The sequence below is a fragment of the Spermophilus citellus genome (genome assembly GCF_964194105.1).
Source record: "Spermophilus citellus genome assembly, chromosome: 1".
In the NCBI taxonomy this organism is placed as follows: Eukaryota; Metazoa; Chordata; class Mammalia; order Rodentia; family Sciuridae; genus Spermophilus; species Spermophilus citellus.
This window is the reverse complement of record NC_138182.1, coordinates 38,810,326-38,823,377: the sequence shown is the minus strand read 5'-3', so window position 1 is coordinate 38,823,377 and position 13,052 is coordinate 38,810,326. Positions and strand designations below refer to the sequence as shown.

The 13,052-nt window shown below is 38.4% G+C and overlaps 1 protein-coding gene across 4 annotated transcripts; it reads left to right on the top strand.

Moving 5' to 3' along the window:
- Nucleotides 1–541: 541 nt before the first annotated feature.
- TRIM13 (tripartite motif containing 13) lies at nt 542–12,766 on the top strand. Of its 4 annotated transcripts, none has more exons than XM_081294228.1 (4): nt 542–698; nt 1,202–1,309; nt 2,493–2,681; nt 11,522–12,766. In XM_081294228.1, exon 4 carries the CDS (start codon nt 11,528–11,530, stop codon nt 12,758–12,760), a length of 1,233 nt encoding a protein of 410 aa, XP_081150354.1. In that variant the 5' UTR covers nt 542–698; nt 1,202–1,309; nt 2,493–2,681; nt 11,522–11,527; the 3' UTR covers nt 12,761–12,766. The 4 variants fall into 4 exon arrangements, with proteins under 4 accessions (XP_081150354.1, XP_081150352.1, XP_081150355.1 ...); XM_081294229.1 differs by having other exon boundaries at nt 546–698; nt 1,205–1,309; XM_081294226.1 differs by lacking the exon at nt 2,493–2,681.
- The last annotated feature ends 286 nt before the right edge of the window (nt 12,767–13,052 follow it).

Genomic DNA, 13,052 nt, shown 5'->3' with positions numbered 1-13,052 from the left:
AACTGGTGTCTTGCGTAAAAATTGCAAGGAAATAGGTGCAACGACGGAGAGGAGGGACGACAGTTAACCGTCTTTTGGTGGTGCTTAGGCCCCGCTACAGCAGGTGGGCAGCTCGGCGCAGCGCCGACGTGCCCGTCCCACCCTACCCTCGGATGGGGCGCGGGGCAGACAAGTGATCTTCGTTCTCCTAGTCGCGGTGGCCCCACTTCTGGTCCTGAGAGATGCAGATGAAGTGGTGTGAAGGGTTGGGCTTTTTTTTTTGTTCCTAAAAATGCAACGAACAAAAAAAAAAGTACAACAATCCAAACCCAACCATCTCATTGCTCGTCGGCTTAACTGGTAGACTTCCTTCCCGGGAGGTTTCGTGGGGGAAAGCACAGCGTTTCGTCGCCAGCGTTCCCAGTTGGGCGCGCGCAGCTCCTGGAAGGGAGAAGGGTGAGCAGCGGGGACCCGCCCTCTTTCAGGAGGGCGGCGGCCGTCGGAGACACCGGAAGGACTCCCGCCTCACCTCCCCCGGGAAAGGCCCGACCCGGGAGGCGGGACAAAGGTACACGCCGGGGGTGGAGTCCGAGGTGCCAGCGGAGGAGGGCGGGGCCTGTGTAGCGCCGCGAGTCCATTTTGCGGCGGTGCGCGGCGCTTACCGCGCGATCTTCCGAGCTGGAAGACCCGAGGCCTTGCAGCTGCAGGCTTTGCCGGAGGTCAGAGATAAGTACCCACCGCCCTGCTCCTCTTCGGGGAGGAAGGGGGCGACGCTTGAGCCTGCAGCGGGGGTGGGGACTTGCCCAGGCTAACTGGGGCCTGCGTGAGTGGGGGCAATTTGAGCTTCAGTGGGGGTAGCTCAGCGGAAACCAGCTAGGCAGCGATATCGTGGGGAGGAGCCGCGTGAGGGTGGGCGATTGCCGGCTAGCCCGGTGTTTATGATCCAGAAAATCTATTGGGGCCCGAACACTCCCCCCAGCGCCTTCACACCACCTAAAAAAGAACAGGAGAGTGTGAACCAGAGGTTAGAGCACGCCATTACACCAGGCATTGACTCGGGATCCGCATGGCCCGGGGGAGGGCGCCCTGACCGCGGTGCTTCCTAGTACAAAGAGCTCCTAGCTCCCGGGCTTTGTGCGGGCGATTGAAAATTGAGGGTTAAGAATGGAGATCCTTTACAAATAAATGCATTAATACCCTCCTCTCTCTCCTTCTTCCGCAGCAGCCTCTAGTTTTTTATTGTCAGTTGAAACGTGGAAAAACAAAACCCTGATTGCTTTGCCCTGGGTAATGGTAACTCTACGGTAAACACCTGCTTGCAGGGACAGAGGTAAATAACAATACTTTTTCCCTATGTTATGCTCACATTTTAAGAAAAAGCACTCAAATTTTATTAGACCCAAAACCTTTAGAAATTGAAATCTGTAGAATATATATGTTCACACCCACTTTTTTCATTAATGGTCTTTGTTTCATATTTCGTTAACTCAGAAAAAAATAGAATCCATGCTTGGCAGTTCTTTGTGATGATCATTTAAAATGTATTATATTTAAAGATTTATATTACAAACGAAGAGAGAGGCTTCAGTAGCATTCTTTAAAGCCCCGCCCTTTTCATGTTTGGTCAATTGTCAGGCTGCTGGACTTGTACAATGGGACTTGAGTTTTTCTATGACTTTAGAAGACTTTTTAATATATGTGTTTTAAAAGTACAATTTTATTTACATTGGCACTTCCTCTAGTAGAAATGGATGGAGCTGTTGATTAGCTGGTTATACTTCTTTCTTTTACAACCAAAAGATACTGGAACATGCTTGGCAAGCACTCTACTAGAACTGTCAAGCTGTTCTTTTCATTCTGTATGATAGGTTAGCTGTTCCTCCTTGCTACAACTTTTCCCCCAGATATGTCCATTTTGTACCTGGTATTCCTATGTAATATTTACTTTGACATCCCTTGAAATCACTTTTCAAGAGAGTCCAACTCTCTTTTAGGACCATTCTCTAATACTATACATGTGCATTTACAGATTTCATTGTATTTATACATACATGTAAGTAAATACTATACATTTACATAGTTTAGCAGTTTACAAAATTCTAATGCTTTAATTTTTCCAGTAATAGTGTGAAGAAGGTGCCATAAAAACCTGGGTATTCACAAGCAGATTTTGTGCTGCTTCATTGGAAGGCTTTTTAAAGCCTAATTTGTAAAAATCATTTAGAAGAGCTTCATTTTATGAATGAGAATACTGAATTTTTCAAAATTTGTGGTACTGGGAATTGAACTCAGGGGTGCCCTATCACTGAACTACATACATCCCTAATCCTTTTTATTATTTTTTTTTATAATTTATGTAGTTTTTTAAAAATTTTTATTATTGGTTGTTCAAAACATTATATAGTTCTTGACATATCATATTTCATACATTTGATTCAAGTGGGTTATGAACTCCCATTTTTACCCCGTATACCCTAATCCTTTTTAAATGTTTTAATTTTGTTTTGTATCAGGGATTGAACCCAGAGGTGCTTAACCATTGAACAACTTCCCTAGCCCCTCTTTATATTTTATCTTGAGACAAGGTCTCGAGATAAATTGCAAGTTGCTTCACACCTTGCTGAGTTGCTGAGGCTGGCTTTGAAGTTGTGATCCTCCAGCTTCCAAGCCACTGGGATTACAGGCCTGTGCTACCATGCCAGGTAAATATTTTAATTTTGAGACAGGGTCTCAAATTTGTGATCCTCCTGCCTCATCCTCACTAGTCGCTAGCTAGGGTTATGTTCTTATGGTGCTGCGCCTGGCTTTTTTTTTTTTTTGGGTACTGGGGATTAACCCAAGATCAGTTAACCACTGAGCCATATCCAGAGCCCTTTTTATGTTTTATTTTGAGACAGGGTATCACTAAGTCCTTAGGGCCTCACTAATTTGCTGAGCTGAGCTTGGTCTTGAACTTGCAGTCCTCTTCTCTCAGCTTCCTGAGTTGTTGGGATTATAGGCATAAGAAATTTCTTTTTTTTTTTTTTTTTTTTTTTGAGGGAATTAAATCTAGAGCCTCCAATCATGCTAAGTACATTTTTTAAAAAATATGTTTTAGTTATAGATGGACACAATGTCTTTTTTCCTAAATTTTTTTAGTTGTTGATAGATCTATTTATTTATTTATACGTGGTACTAAGAATCAAACCCAGTGCCTCACACATGCCAGGCAAGTGCGCTACTGCTGAGCCACAGTGCCAGCCCTGGACACAATATCTTTATTTATTTTTATGTGGTGCTAAGAATTGAATCCCAGTGCCTCCCACTTTCTAGGCAAACACTCTAGCAGTTAGCCACAACCCCAGCCTGCTAAGTACATACTTTACCTTTGAGGTACACCCTCAACCCTTAGCATATTGAATTTATGACTCACTTTCTGAAAAGTGCTAAGGTCTAAGAATTGGAAAATTTAGGTTTTATGCTTATTGAGAGTTGGTCTCCATTTTGGGATCAAGGGTAGGCTCAGGTTTTTTTTTTTTTTTTTTTTTTTTTTAATAAAGTTAAGTGTTTGTCTAGATAATTTTAAGCCCAGTATTTCTATTTTATTCTTACTTTTTATTCTCAAGGTGTATATATATTGGTAATACACAGATACTTATGTTAACTACCTTAAAATGTTTTATATTTTAGGACTGTGGTTGTGGCTCAATGGTAGAGCGCTTGCCTAGCATGTGTGAGGCACTGGGTTCGATCCTTAGCACCACAAAAAATAAAATGAAGATATTGTATCCACCTAAAACTAAAATAAGTATTTTTAAAAAATATTTTATATTTTAAACTCAGGTAGGTATGGTAACATATGCTTATGTCTTGGCCTTAGTTTTTTACTAAGCTTTATAAAGGTATAGTTTTGTGGTAAGGAATGGCATGGAGAAGTGGAGAGAATGGAGTACCCTCATGCATGATTGATTAGATTTCATAGAGTGGTATATCCCCTTTCTAAAAGAAGCCTGGCAATCTTTGCAAGAGCTTTAGAAATGTTCTTACTCCTTGACCCAGCAATATCTCTTAGGGAATTGTCTAAGGAAATAATCAGAGCTATGGGCCAAGACTTTTAATCATTTTAATACCCCCTCCCCACAAAAAAAAACCGAAATAAGGAATATTAAAACATATTTAAAAGGTGGATTATCATGCTTTTGAACAATATAATGATAGTGGAAGTGTATGTTGATAAATAAAAAAAGTACAGGCACATACACACAGACACATGAGAGTGGAAGAAAAAGACCAAAATAATAGTAGTGCCTCACACTTGCTAGGCAAGCACTCTACCACTGAGCTACAACTCTAACCCCTTTCCTTGGTTTTCTGAATTTTCTAAAATAAGCACAAATTACTTTTATAATTCAGGAGAGCACAAAAGCATGGATTACCTCACCAATTTCTATGTTGTCTTTTTTTGTGGTAAGATTTAGCATGAGAGCTACCCACATAATAATCTTAAGCACATAGTACAGTGCAATTGCTTCTGAATTTAATGAAGTTATTTCTTGATAAACCCATCTAAATTTAAAATGCATTTAACACATACAACCTACCAAACATCAAAGCTTAGCCCTGTCTACCTTAAGTGTGCTCAGAACACTTACATTAGCCTACAGTTGGACAAAGTCATCTACAAAATTTATTTCATAATAAAGTATTGAATGACTCATAATTTATTGATTACATTCATTACTTTATGGAATATAGTATCTTGTTTACCCTAGTGATCATGTGACTGAGCGCTATGGCTCACTGTTGCTGCCTATCATCATAGGAGACTATGGCAGTGCAGATAGATCACTAACCCAGGAAAAGATCAGAATTATATTTTAAGTACAGTTTCTTTTGTTTCATTGTAAAGTCATACAGTTTTAAAGCTGAATTGTGGTAAATCGGGGATGTCTGTCATTTACCACATTAAAAATGTTGCAGAACTCTTTTGTATGTCCTTTTTATAAGACAATTTTCATACCTTTTAGAACAATAAATGCTCTACATTTCTGAATTTAGGATAGGAATTGCCTTTTGGTGTATATTTGGCTTATATTTTTATCTTTTAAAATGTCATAGATTATCCATTTTTGTTATTCATGAAAGACACTACCATTGTCATTACATTGTGGGACCCAAGGTATTAAATGGCTATGCCTCCCTCTTAAAACAGTTAACCAAGATTAGGTGTGTGTGTGTTCCTTGCTATATGTTAAAGTATACAGGTATACTTTAACATATAGATTACTTATATTCTGTTCAAACTGTTCTAGAGCAAATTCCCATAATGTGAATGCAAATATTTAAAATTTATTTATTTACTAGAGCAGCTTGAACAGAATATAAGTAAAGTTGTTAATGGATCTTTATTTTATTTACTTATTTATATGTGGTGCTGAGAATTGAACCCAGTGCCTCACACATGCTAGGCAAGTGCTCTACTAGACACTGAGTCACACAATCCTAACCCCTTAAAATTTATTTTTATTATAAATACATTTCTTTCCTTTTTTTCCAGTACTGGGAATTGAACTGAAGGATGCTTTTTTAGTTTTTATTTTGAGACAGGGTCTCACTAAATTGCCCAGGCTGGTCTCAGAATTATGATCCCCTAACCTGTCTACCCTATGTCCCCAGAAGCTGGGATTACAGATATGTACCACTGCACCTAGCTATCAGAAGCTTTAAAGGAAAATTCTTCTCCCTTAGAACTTTGACTTTATTTATCAGATTAATGTTACTCAAATTTTGCTTTCATCTTGTTTTGCAGTACTGGGGATTGCACCCAGGGCTTTGCATAGGCTAGACTAGTGTTCTGTCACTTAACTACATCCCCAGCCCATAGATGTAGGTACTTTTCTAAAGAAAAGTTGAATTGGAAATTTTTGCTAGTAATTACCAAAATTCAGTAGATGCTTGGCTGTACCAACATAGCATTATTTATTACAGCCAACATAAAAATGATTAGATGTAGTTTTCTACTTCATATATTTTGTAGATCAGGTTTACTTAAAATAAGATGTACATATGAATCTATACTGAGCAAAAGGAACTTTGTTCATGCCAATTTAATTTCCATAGTGCATGTTTTTACATATTAAAATGTTAGATGCTATATAAATAATCTCATTTATCTAGATTAATCTATCCACTGAATGCTAGACTTTGATAGTACTTTTTTTTTTTGGTAGGTGGACACTGAGCCACAATCTCAGTCCCAATAGTACTTTTTTTCTTCCTTTTTTTTTTTGTGGTGCTGGGATTGAACCCAGGACCTTGTAAATACAAACAAGGCAAGCACTCTACCAACTGAGCTATATGCCCAGCCCCCAGGAGTATTTTCTTAAAAGCTGAAATTGATCTTAAATAGGTGATGGAAATTTTCAAATGATACCAGTCTGTTGAGGATAACAACTTAATAGGTCAAAATTTGCCAAGTGAATGGTTGTAAAAGATGACAACTTTTTAAAAAATTTTATTTTGGTACCAACGACCAGGGGGTGCTTAACCAATGAGCCACATCCCCAGCTCTTATTTTTTATTTTGAAACAGGGTTTCACTAAGTTGTTTAGGGCTTTGGTAAATTACTGAAGCTGCCCTTGAACTTGTGATCCTCCTGAGTTGCTGGGATTTACAGGTGTGAGCCACCATGCCCAGCTCAAGAAGACAAGTTTTTTAGGGGTAAAAATTTGTCACCTTCATTTAAACCCATTTACATTTACTTGGGAGAAAAGAAACCAGCTGATGTGAAGCACTCCTGTATTCCAGCTACTCAGGAGGAGGGAGGGGAACCTCTTGAGCCTAAGAGTTTGAGACCAGCAATAGACCAACAAACAAATACCTAATATGCTCAAGACCCTGAGTTCAGGTCCCAGCACTGCAAAAATAAGTAAATTTTAAAAATCCCTTAAGACACAAGCTTGCTGGCTTTTCTGTTTCTTTCTTTTTTTTTTTTTTTAATATTTTTTTAGTTGTAGATGGACACAATATCTTTTTATCCATTTTTATGTGGTGCTGAGGATTGAACCCAGTGCCACATGCAAGGCGGGCACTCTACCACTGAGCTACTCCACTCTACCACTGGAACTAAAAGGAGACCATGGATAATTTTTTTTTTTTTTTTTTTTTTTTTTTTTTGGTACTGGGTATTGAACCCAGGGAGGCATTACCACTGAGCTACATTTCCAGTCCTTTTTATTTTGTATTTTGAGACAGGGACTTACTGAGTTGCTTAGGGCCTTGTTTAATTGCTGAAACTGGTCTTGAACTTGTGATCCTCCTGTCTCAGCCTCCAGAGTCCCTGGGATTATAGGCGTGGGGCACTGAACTTGGCATGAATGACATTTTGAATAACTTAATAGGAAAGGGTTCAACTCCCCCCCTCCCCAACATGTTTTAGGGAAAGAATGTCTTAAGGGAAATGAATGAGCACCTTTTATAGTACAATAATTTTGGGTTGATCATTCTAAGGGGGAAAAGTCTAATACCTATTAGTTTTTCTATTTTACTGTTTTCTTTTTAAGTATTAACTTTTCATTGCTTAAACATAAACTTTTTGCTGGCACAGTGGCGTACACCTGTAATCCCAGCAGCTCTGGAGGCTGAGGCAGGAGGATTGCAAGTTCACAAACCAGTCTCAGCAACTTAGTGAGATCCTGTCTCTAAATATAAAATATAAAAAAAAGAGCCGGGAATGTGGCTCAATAAATAAGCAACCCTGGGATCAATCCCTGGCACCAAAATAAGTAAGTAAATAAATAAATTTAAAACAATAAACATTTGGTGATGGTATATAGTTATGCAGTTATAGTATAGTATGACAGGGGCCGATGTTGTGGCTCAGTGGTAGAGTATTGACCTAGCATGCATGAGGCACTGGGTTCAATCCTCAGCACCATGTAAGTGTAAAATAAAGATATTATGTCCACTTAGAACTAAAAAATAAATATTAACAAAAAAATAGTATGACAGGCAAATAAGGGTGACATTTTTCCAGAGAGGTGGTAGACAACTAGTGTATAGACAGCTATTTTAATTGTTGGTATAAAAACACTTGGGAAATATTTAATTGGTGGGAAAATAGATTTCCATGCTTCAAAATTTAGAATTTTTTGTATTCAGAAATATTTGAAGGAAGAAATGAATCTTGGCAAACTTGTTAATTTTGATGTTGGTTAAGTTGAAGTTTTAACTGTTTAAAGTTTCTTGATTTCTGTATATTGGGGAAATTTAGCTAAGAAAAAAGATTGGATATGTGCTTTCAAAGGAGCAAGCTGTTGATTTCTTCAGATTTTAGCCATACTTGAAGGCATTTCACTTAAAAGAGCACTAAAAACCTTTATTGCATATTTTCCTTCAAAACTGTGTGTGCGCACATGCATGTGTGTATGCACAAGTGTGCACTCAAGCACTGGGAATTCAACCTAGAGGATTTTACCACTGAACTATATCTCCAGCACTTTTTTGTTTTTTTAATTTTCTAAAATTTCCTACCTGTGACATTTTTCACTTTGGATCATATTTGATTGCCTTAAAATTCTTGACCCTTATTACATCATTTCTGTTTTCTTCAAAGTTTTTCTTGCCTAGGGTGCCCATTTTCTCTTGTTTATACTAACCACTTGGTTAGGATATCTTTTGTTTTCCTTTTACTTATTGATATCCCTGGAAATATTAATAGATATTTGCTTTGTTGCATGCTGCTACTCCACTCCCACTGCTTTTGTGTGCGTGTGTGTGTGTGTGTGTGTGTGTGTGTGTGTGTGGTGTTGGGGATTGAACCCAGGGTCTTGTACATGCAAGGGAAGCACTCTACCAACTGAGCTATCCCCAGCCCTCCCACTGCTTTTTTGTTGTTATTGTTGTTGTCTACTGTTTTCTCAGAAATCTGACCTTTGGGGCTGGGGTTATAGCTCAGCAGTAGAGGTCTTGCCTCACACATGTGAGGCCCTGGGTTTGATCCTCAGCACCACATAAAAACAAATTAAAAAAAAAAAAGATATGGTGTCCATCTTTGAAAAAAAGAAAAAGAAATCTGACCTTGTGTAGAATTCTTGGGTGAAACAACAGAATTTTGGAGGTGATAAAGTGTGGAGCTCTCTTAGGGTTGGAGAATCATCAAAAGTTATGTTGTATAGCTGCTTGGTAACCTCTCTTAGAGAGCACACACTGACTTCAATCTTTATAGCCATTCTCTTCTCAGTGCTTTTCAAAGGTTATATGATTTTTCATATCATAAGAAATTTTTCAGAAAAATCAGCTGGTTACATACTTTTTGCCATATGACACATTCATTTTTTGGTATCAGGGATTAAACCCAGGGGTGCTCAACAACTGAACCACATCACCAGCTCTTTTTTATTTTAGACTAAATTGCTTAGGGCCTCACTAAATTGCTGAGGCGCACCAGGCCATGATACTAAATTTGAGACAATAGTTTTTGTTTTAATTTTACTTATACTAAATATATTTATTATAAGTACATATTTTATAACTGAATATCCTTTTAAGTATGTTAATCTTTTAGATGTAGCTCTCATTATGATACAGCACAATCTCCCCCCAAAAAAGAAAATTGTAAGAAAGCCTGTAGATTATTATTTTTTTAAAAAAACATATTTTCAGTTGTAGATGGATACAATACCTTTATTTTATTTATTTATTTTTATGAAGTGCTGAGGATCGAACCCAGTGCCTCATACATGCTAGCAAGTCTTCACCACTGAGCCATAACCCCAGCCTCATCTGTAGATTATTAATTTGGTGGTTATATGTGTGTGTATCCCTAGGTAAACTGAGTAAAGAAATATTTAGCACTATTTTTGGTTTTAAATCTTTAGGGATTAATGTACATTTTAAAAATAATTAAACCTGTGGCTGGGGATATAACTCAGTGCTTTGGAAATTGACATAGTTTATTATATAGTATTCACTCTCCACAAAAATAGCCCTTCTGTGCATCAATGTCACCACCCATCTCATAAGAGAAATCTTTAATTAATGGGAGGCTGTCAAGCTTACAAGTAGAAATGTTTTCCAAAATTCCAGTTTTTACATGAAAATCCAACTTTTTTATTGGCAAAAAAGCCATCCCACCCTACCCCCCACCCCCCAAGCATTGGTGCAGTCTACTACTGAAACTCCATCCCTTCCTCCCCCCTCTTTTTCCTAATTTTGAGACAAGGTCTTACTAAGTTGTCAAGTTTGGCCTCAACTTTGGAGTCCTCTGCCTCAGCCTCCTGAGTCACTGGGATTAAAGGTGTGCAACACCATGCCCTGCTCTTGTGTTTTTCTTGAACAAGCTTGTTTTGTTCATTTTCAAGAAAATGTGTCAGATACCTAAATCTGAATAGCTATGGTTTGTCAGTTTCTTTCAAGTAAAACTGATATTCCATTAAAAAAGCAGCTGCTTCATCTTGCAGCTCAGTCACATAAGTGCTTTTCTTCCAGACAACATCTGCTGGTATACAGAAAAGCTTTTGTGTACATTTCCTATTTTATCACACAAAATATTAAAGATGTATACAAAAGGATCAAGATTTAACAAAATGTATAATTTTTGCTGCTTCATCAAGAACATTTAAAAATGAAACTGGCTTTCCAACACTCAATCCACTCAGACTGTGGTGAAGAATACAATGACTACATCAATTTGTTGCTTCTTTACTGCCTTACTTGAGTCCTGTTAAGGCTCCAGCTATGTACCCACTATTGCTTTTACACTGCACATGCCAATGTCAACATGGTGCAAAATTGTGAAAATAATTTGATCTCATGGATTCCTTGAAAGAGCCATGTTTCTGCCCACATTTTGAGAACTGTTTAAGATGCTGTAGATGATCTATAAGGTGGTTTTGACTTGTCATTCTGGTTGTTTAAAAAACAACCTGATTGGGGCTGGGGCTGTGGCTCAGTGGTAGAGCGCCTGCCTAGCATGCATGAGGCACTGGGTTCGATCCTCAGCACCACATAAAAATGAAAAAAAAAAAAAAAAGATTAAAAAAGAAAAACCCAACCTGATTCTCTAAGCCAGAGTAAATTGCAACTGTTTTATAATTTTGCCTTGAAATATGCTAGTTCCTAATTTTAAAAAAGTCCATTGGTGTACATGGCTTGGATTTATATTTCTGGGCCCAAAGTAAAGAGCTCATTCTGTTACAGACACTGAGTAGCTTTGTTTCTGACAGCTAGTAGTCAGCTCTCTGTTTTAAAACAATCACTTGGGTCCTGCTGGCTCAATTTGCAGTTGTCCTAGTCCTAACCCTGTCTTAGCCAAAGGCTATTGTTGGAAAGCTCACACAAAGGCCTTGTGTGCAGGGTGCCCTACTAATAAGGAACATGTTGTCGTCTCAACGGATTAAATCTGCTTTGGTATGCATTCCCTTCCCAAATTTCTCACTTATTTCCTCTGTTTGGCTGGTTATTTCAGCAAAACATTTTAATGTGAAGATAGCTTCTCATTATTACATAGTTCTAGTGGAGGGGATTACTGGAGTAATATAAAATGTTTCTTTCTCTGTGGTAGGATGTGATGGAGCTGCTTGAAGAAGATCTCACGTGTCCAATTTGTTGCAGTCTGTTTGATGATCCTCGAGTTTTGCCTTGTTCACACAACTTCTGCAAAAAATGCTTAGAAGGTCTCTTAGAGGGGAATGTGCGGAATTCGTTGTGGAGACCATCTCCATTCAAGTGCCCTACATGCCGGAAGGAAACCTCAGCTACTGGAGTTAATAGCCTGCAGGTTAATTACTCCCTGAAAGGTATTGTGGAGAAATACAACAAAATCAAGGTCTCTCCCAAAATGCCAGTGTGCAAAGGACACTTGGGGCAGCCTCTAAACATTTTCTGCCTAACTGATATGCAGCTAATTTGTGGGATCTGTGCTACTCGAGGTGACCACACCAAGCATGTCTTCTGTTCTATTGAAGATGCCTATGCTCAGGAAAGGGATGCCTTTGAGACTCTCTTCCAGAGTTTTGAGACCTGGCGTCGGGGAGATGCTCTTTCTCGTTTGGATACCTTGGAAACCAGTAAGAGGAAATCCCTGCAGTTACTGACTAAAGACTCAGATAAAGTGAAGGAATTTTTTGAGAAGTTACAACACACATTGGATCAAAAGAAGAATGAAATCCTGTCTGACTTTGAGACCATGAAACTTGCAGTAATGCAAGCTTATGACCCAGAGATCAACAAACTCAATACCATCTTGCAGGAGCAACGAATGGCTTTTAATATTGCTGAGGCTTTCAAAGATGTGTCAGAACCCATTGTATTTCTGCAACAGATGCAGGAGTTCAGGGAGAAAATCAAAGTAATCAAGGAAACTCCTTTACCTCCTTCTACTTTGCCCACAAGCCCTTTAATGAAGAACTTTGATACCAGTCAATGGGAGGACATAAAACTAGTAGATGTGGATAAACTTTCTTTGCCTCAAGATACTGGCACGTTCATAAGCAAGATTCCTTGGAGATTCTATCAGTTATTTGTGGTACTCCTTCTACTTGGCCTCCTTATTTTCCTCATTTTCTTTGGTCCTACTGTATTCCTAGAATGGTCTGTATTTGATGAACTGGCAATTTGGAAAGACCATCTTTCAAATTTCAGTTTTTATCTGACTAAATCAGCTGATTTTGTAGAACAATCAGTTTTTTACTGGGAACAAGTGACAAATGGGTTTTTCATTTTCAGTGAAACAGTCAACAATTTTACTTTGGTGGTGCTAAATAATGTGGCCGAATTTGTGTGCAAATATAAACTATTATAAAATCTTCCAACTCTGCAGTTCTGTTTTTTGATAGAAATTATTAAGAGAATAGGTTAGTAATTCTGATTTTGTCAAGATTCCAATCAGATATTTTCCTCCAAAAGTATTCCTTTAGGGCTGGGGACATAGCTCAGCTGGTAGAGTGCTTGCCTTGCATGCACAAAACCCTGGGTTTTAATCTCCAGCAACACACGCAGAAGTATTCCTTTAAAAAATATTGTCCTAGGGTTGGAGTATCCCCAAGATTCAAAAGTATAAATTTGTTGGGGCTGAGGTTGAAGCTCAGTGGAAG

Bases quoted from the DNA above. Each gene is read 5' to 3' on its own strand.
- TRIM13 (XM_081294226.1), top strand. From the start codon at position 11,528: ATGGAGCTGCTTGAAGAAGATCTCACGTGTCCAATTTGTTGCAGTCTG.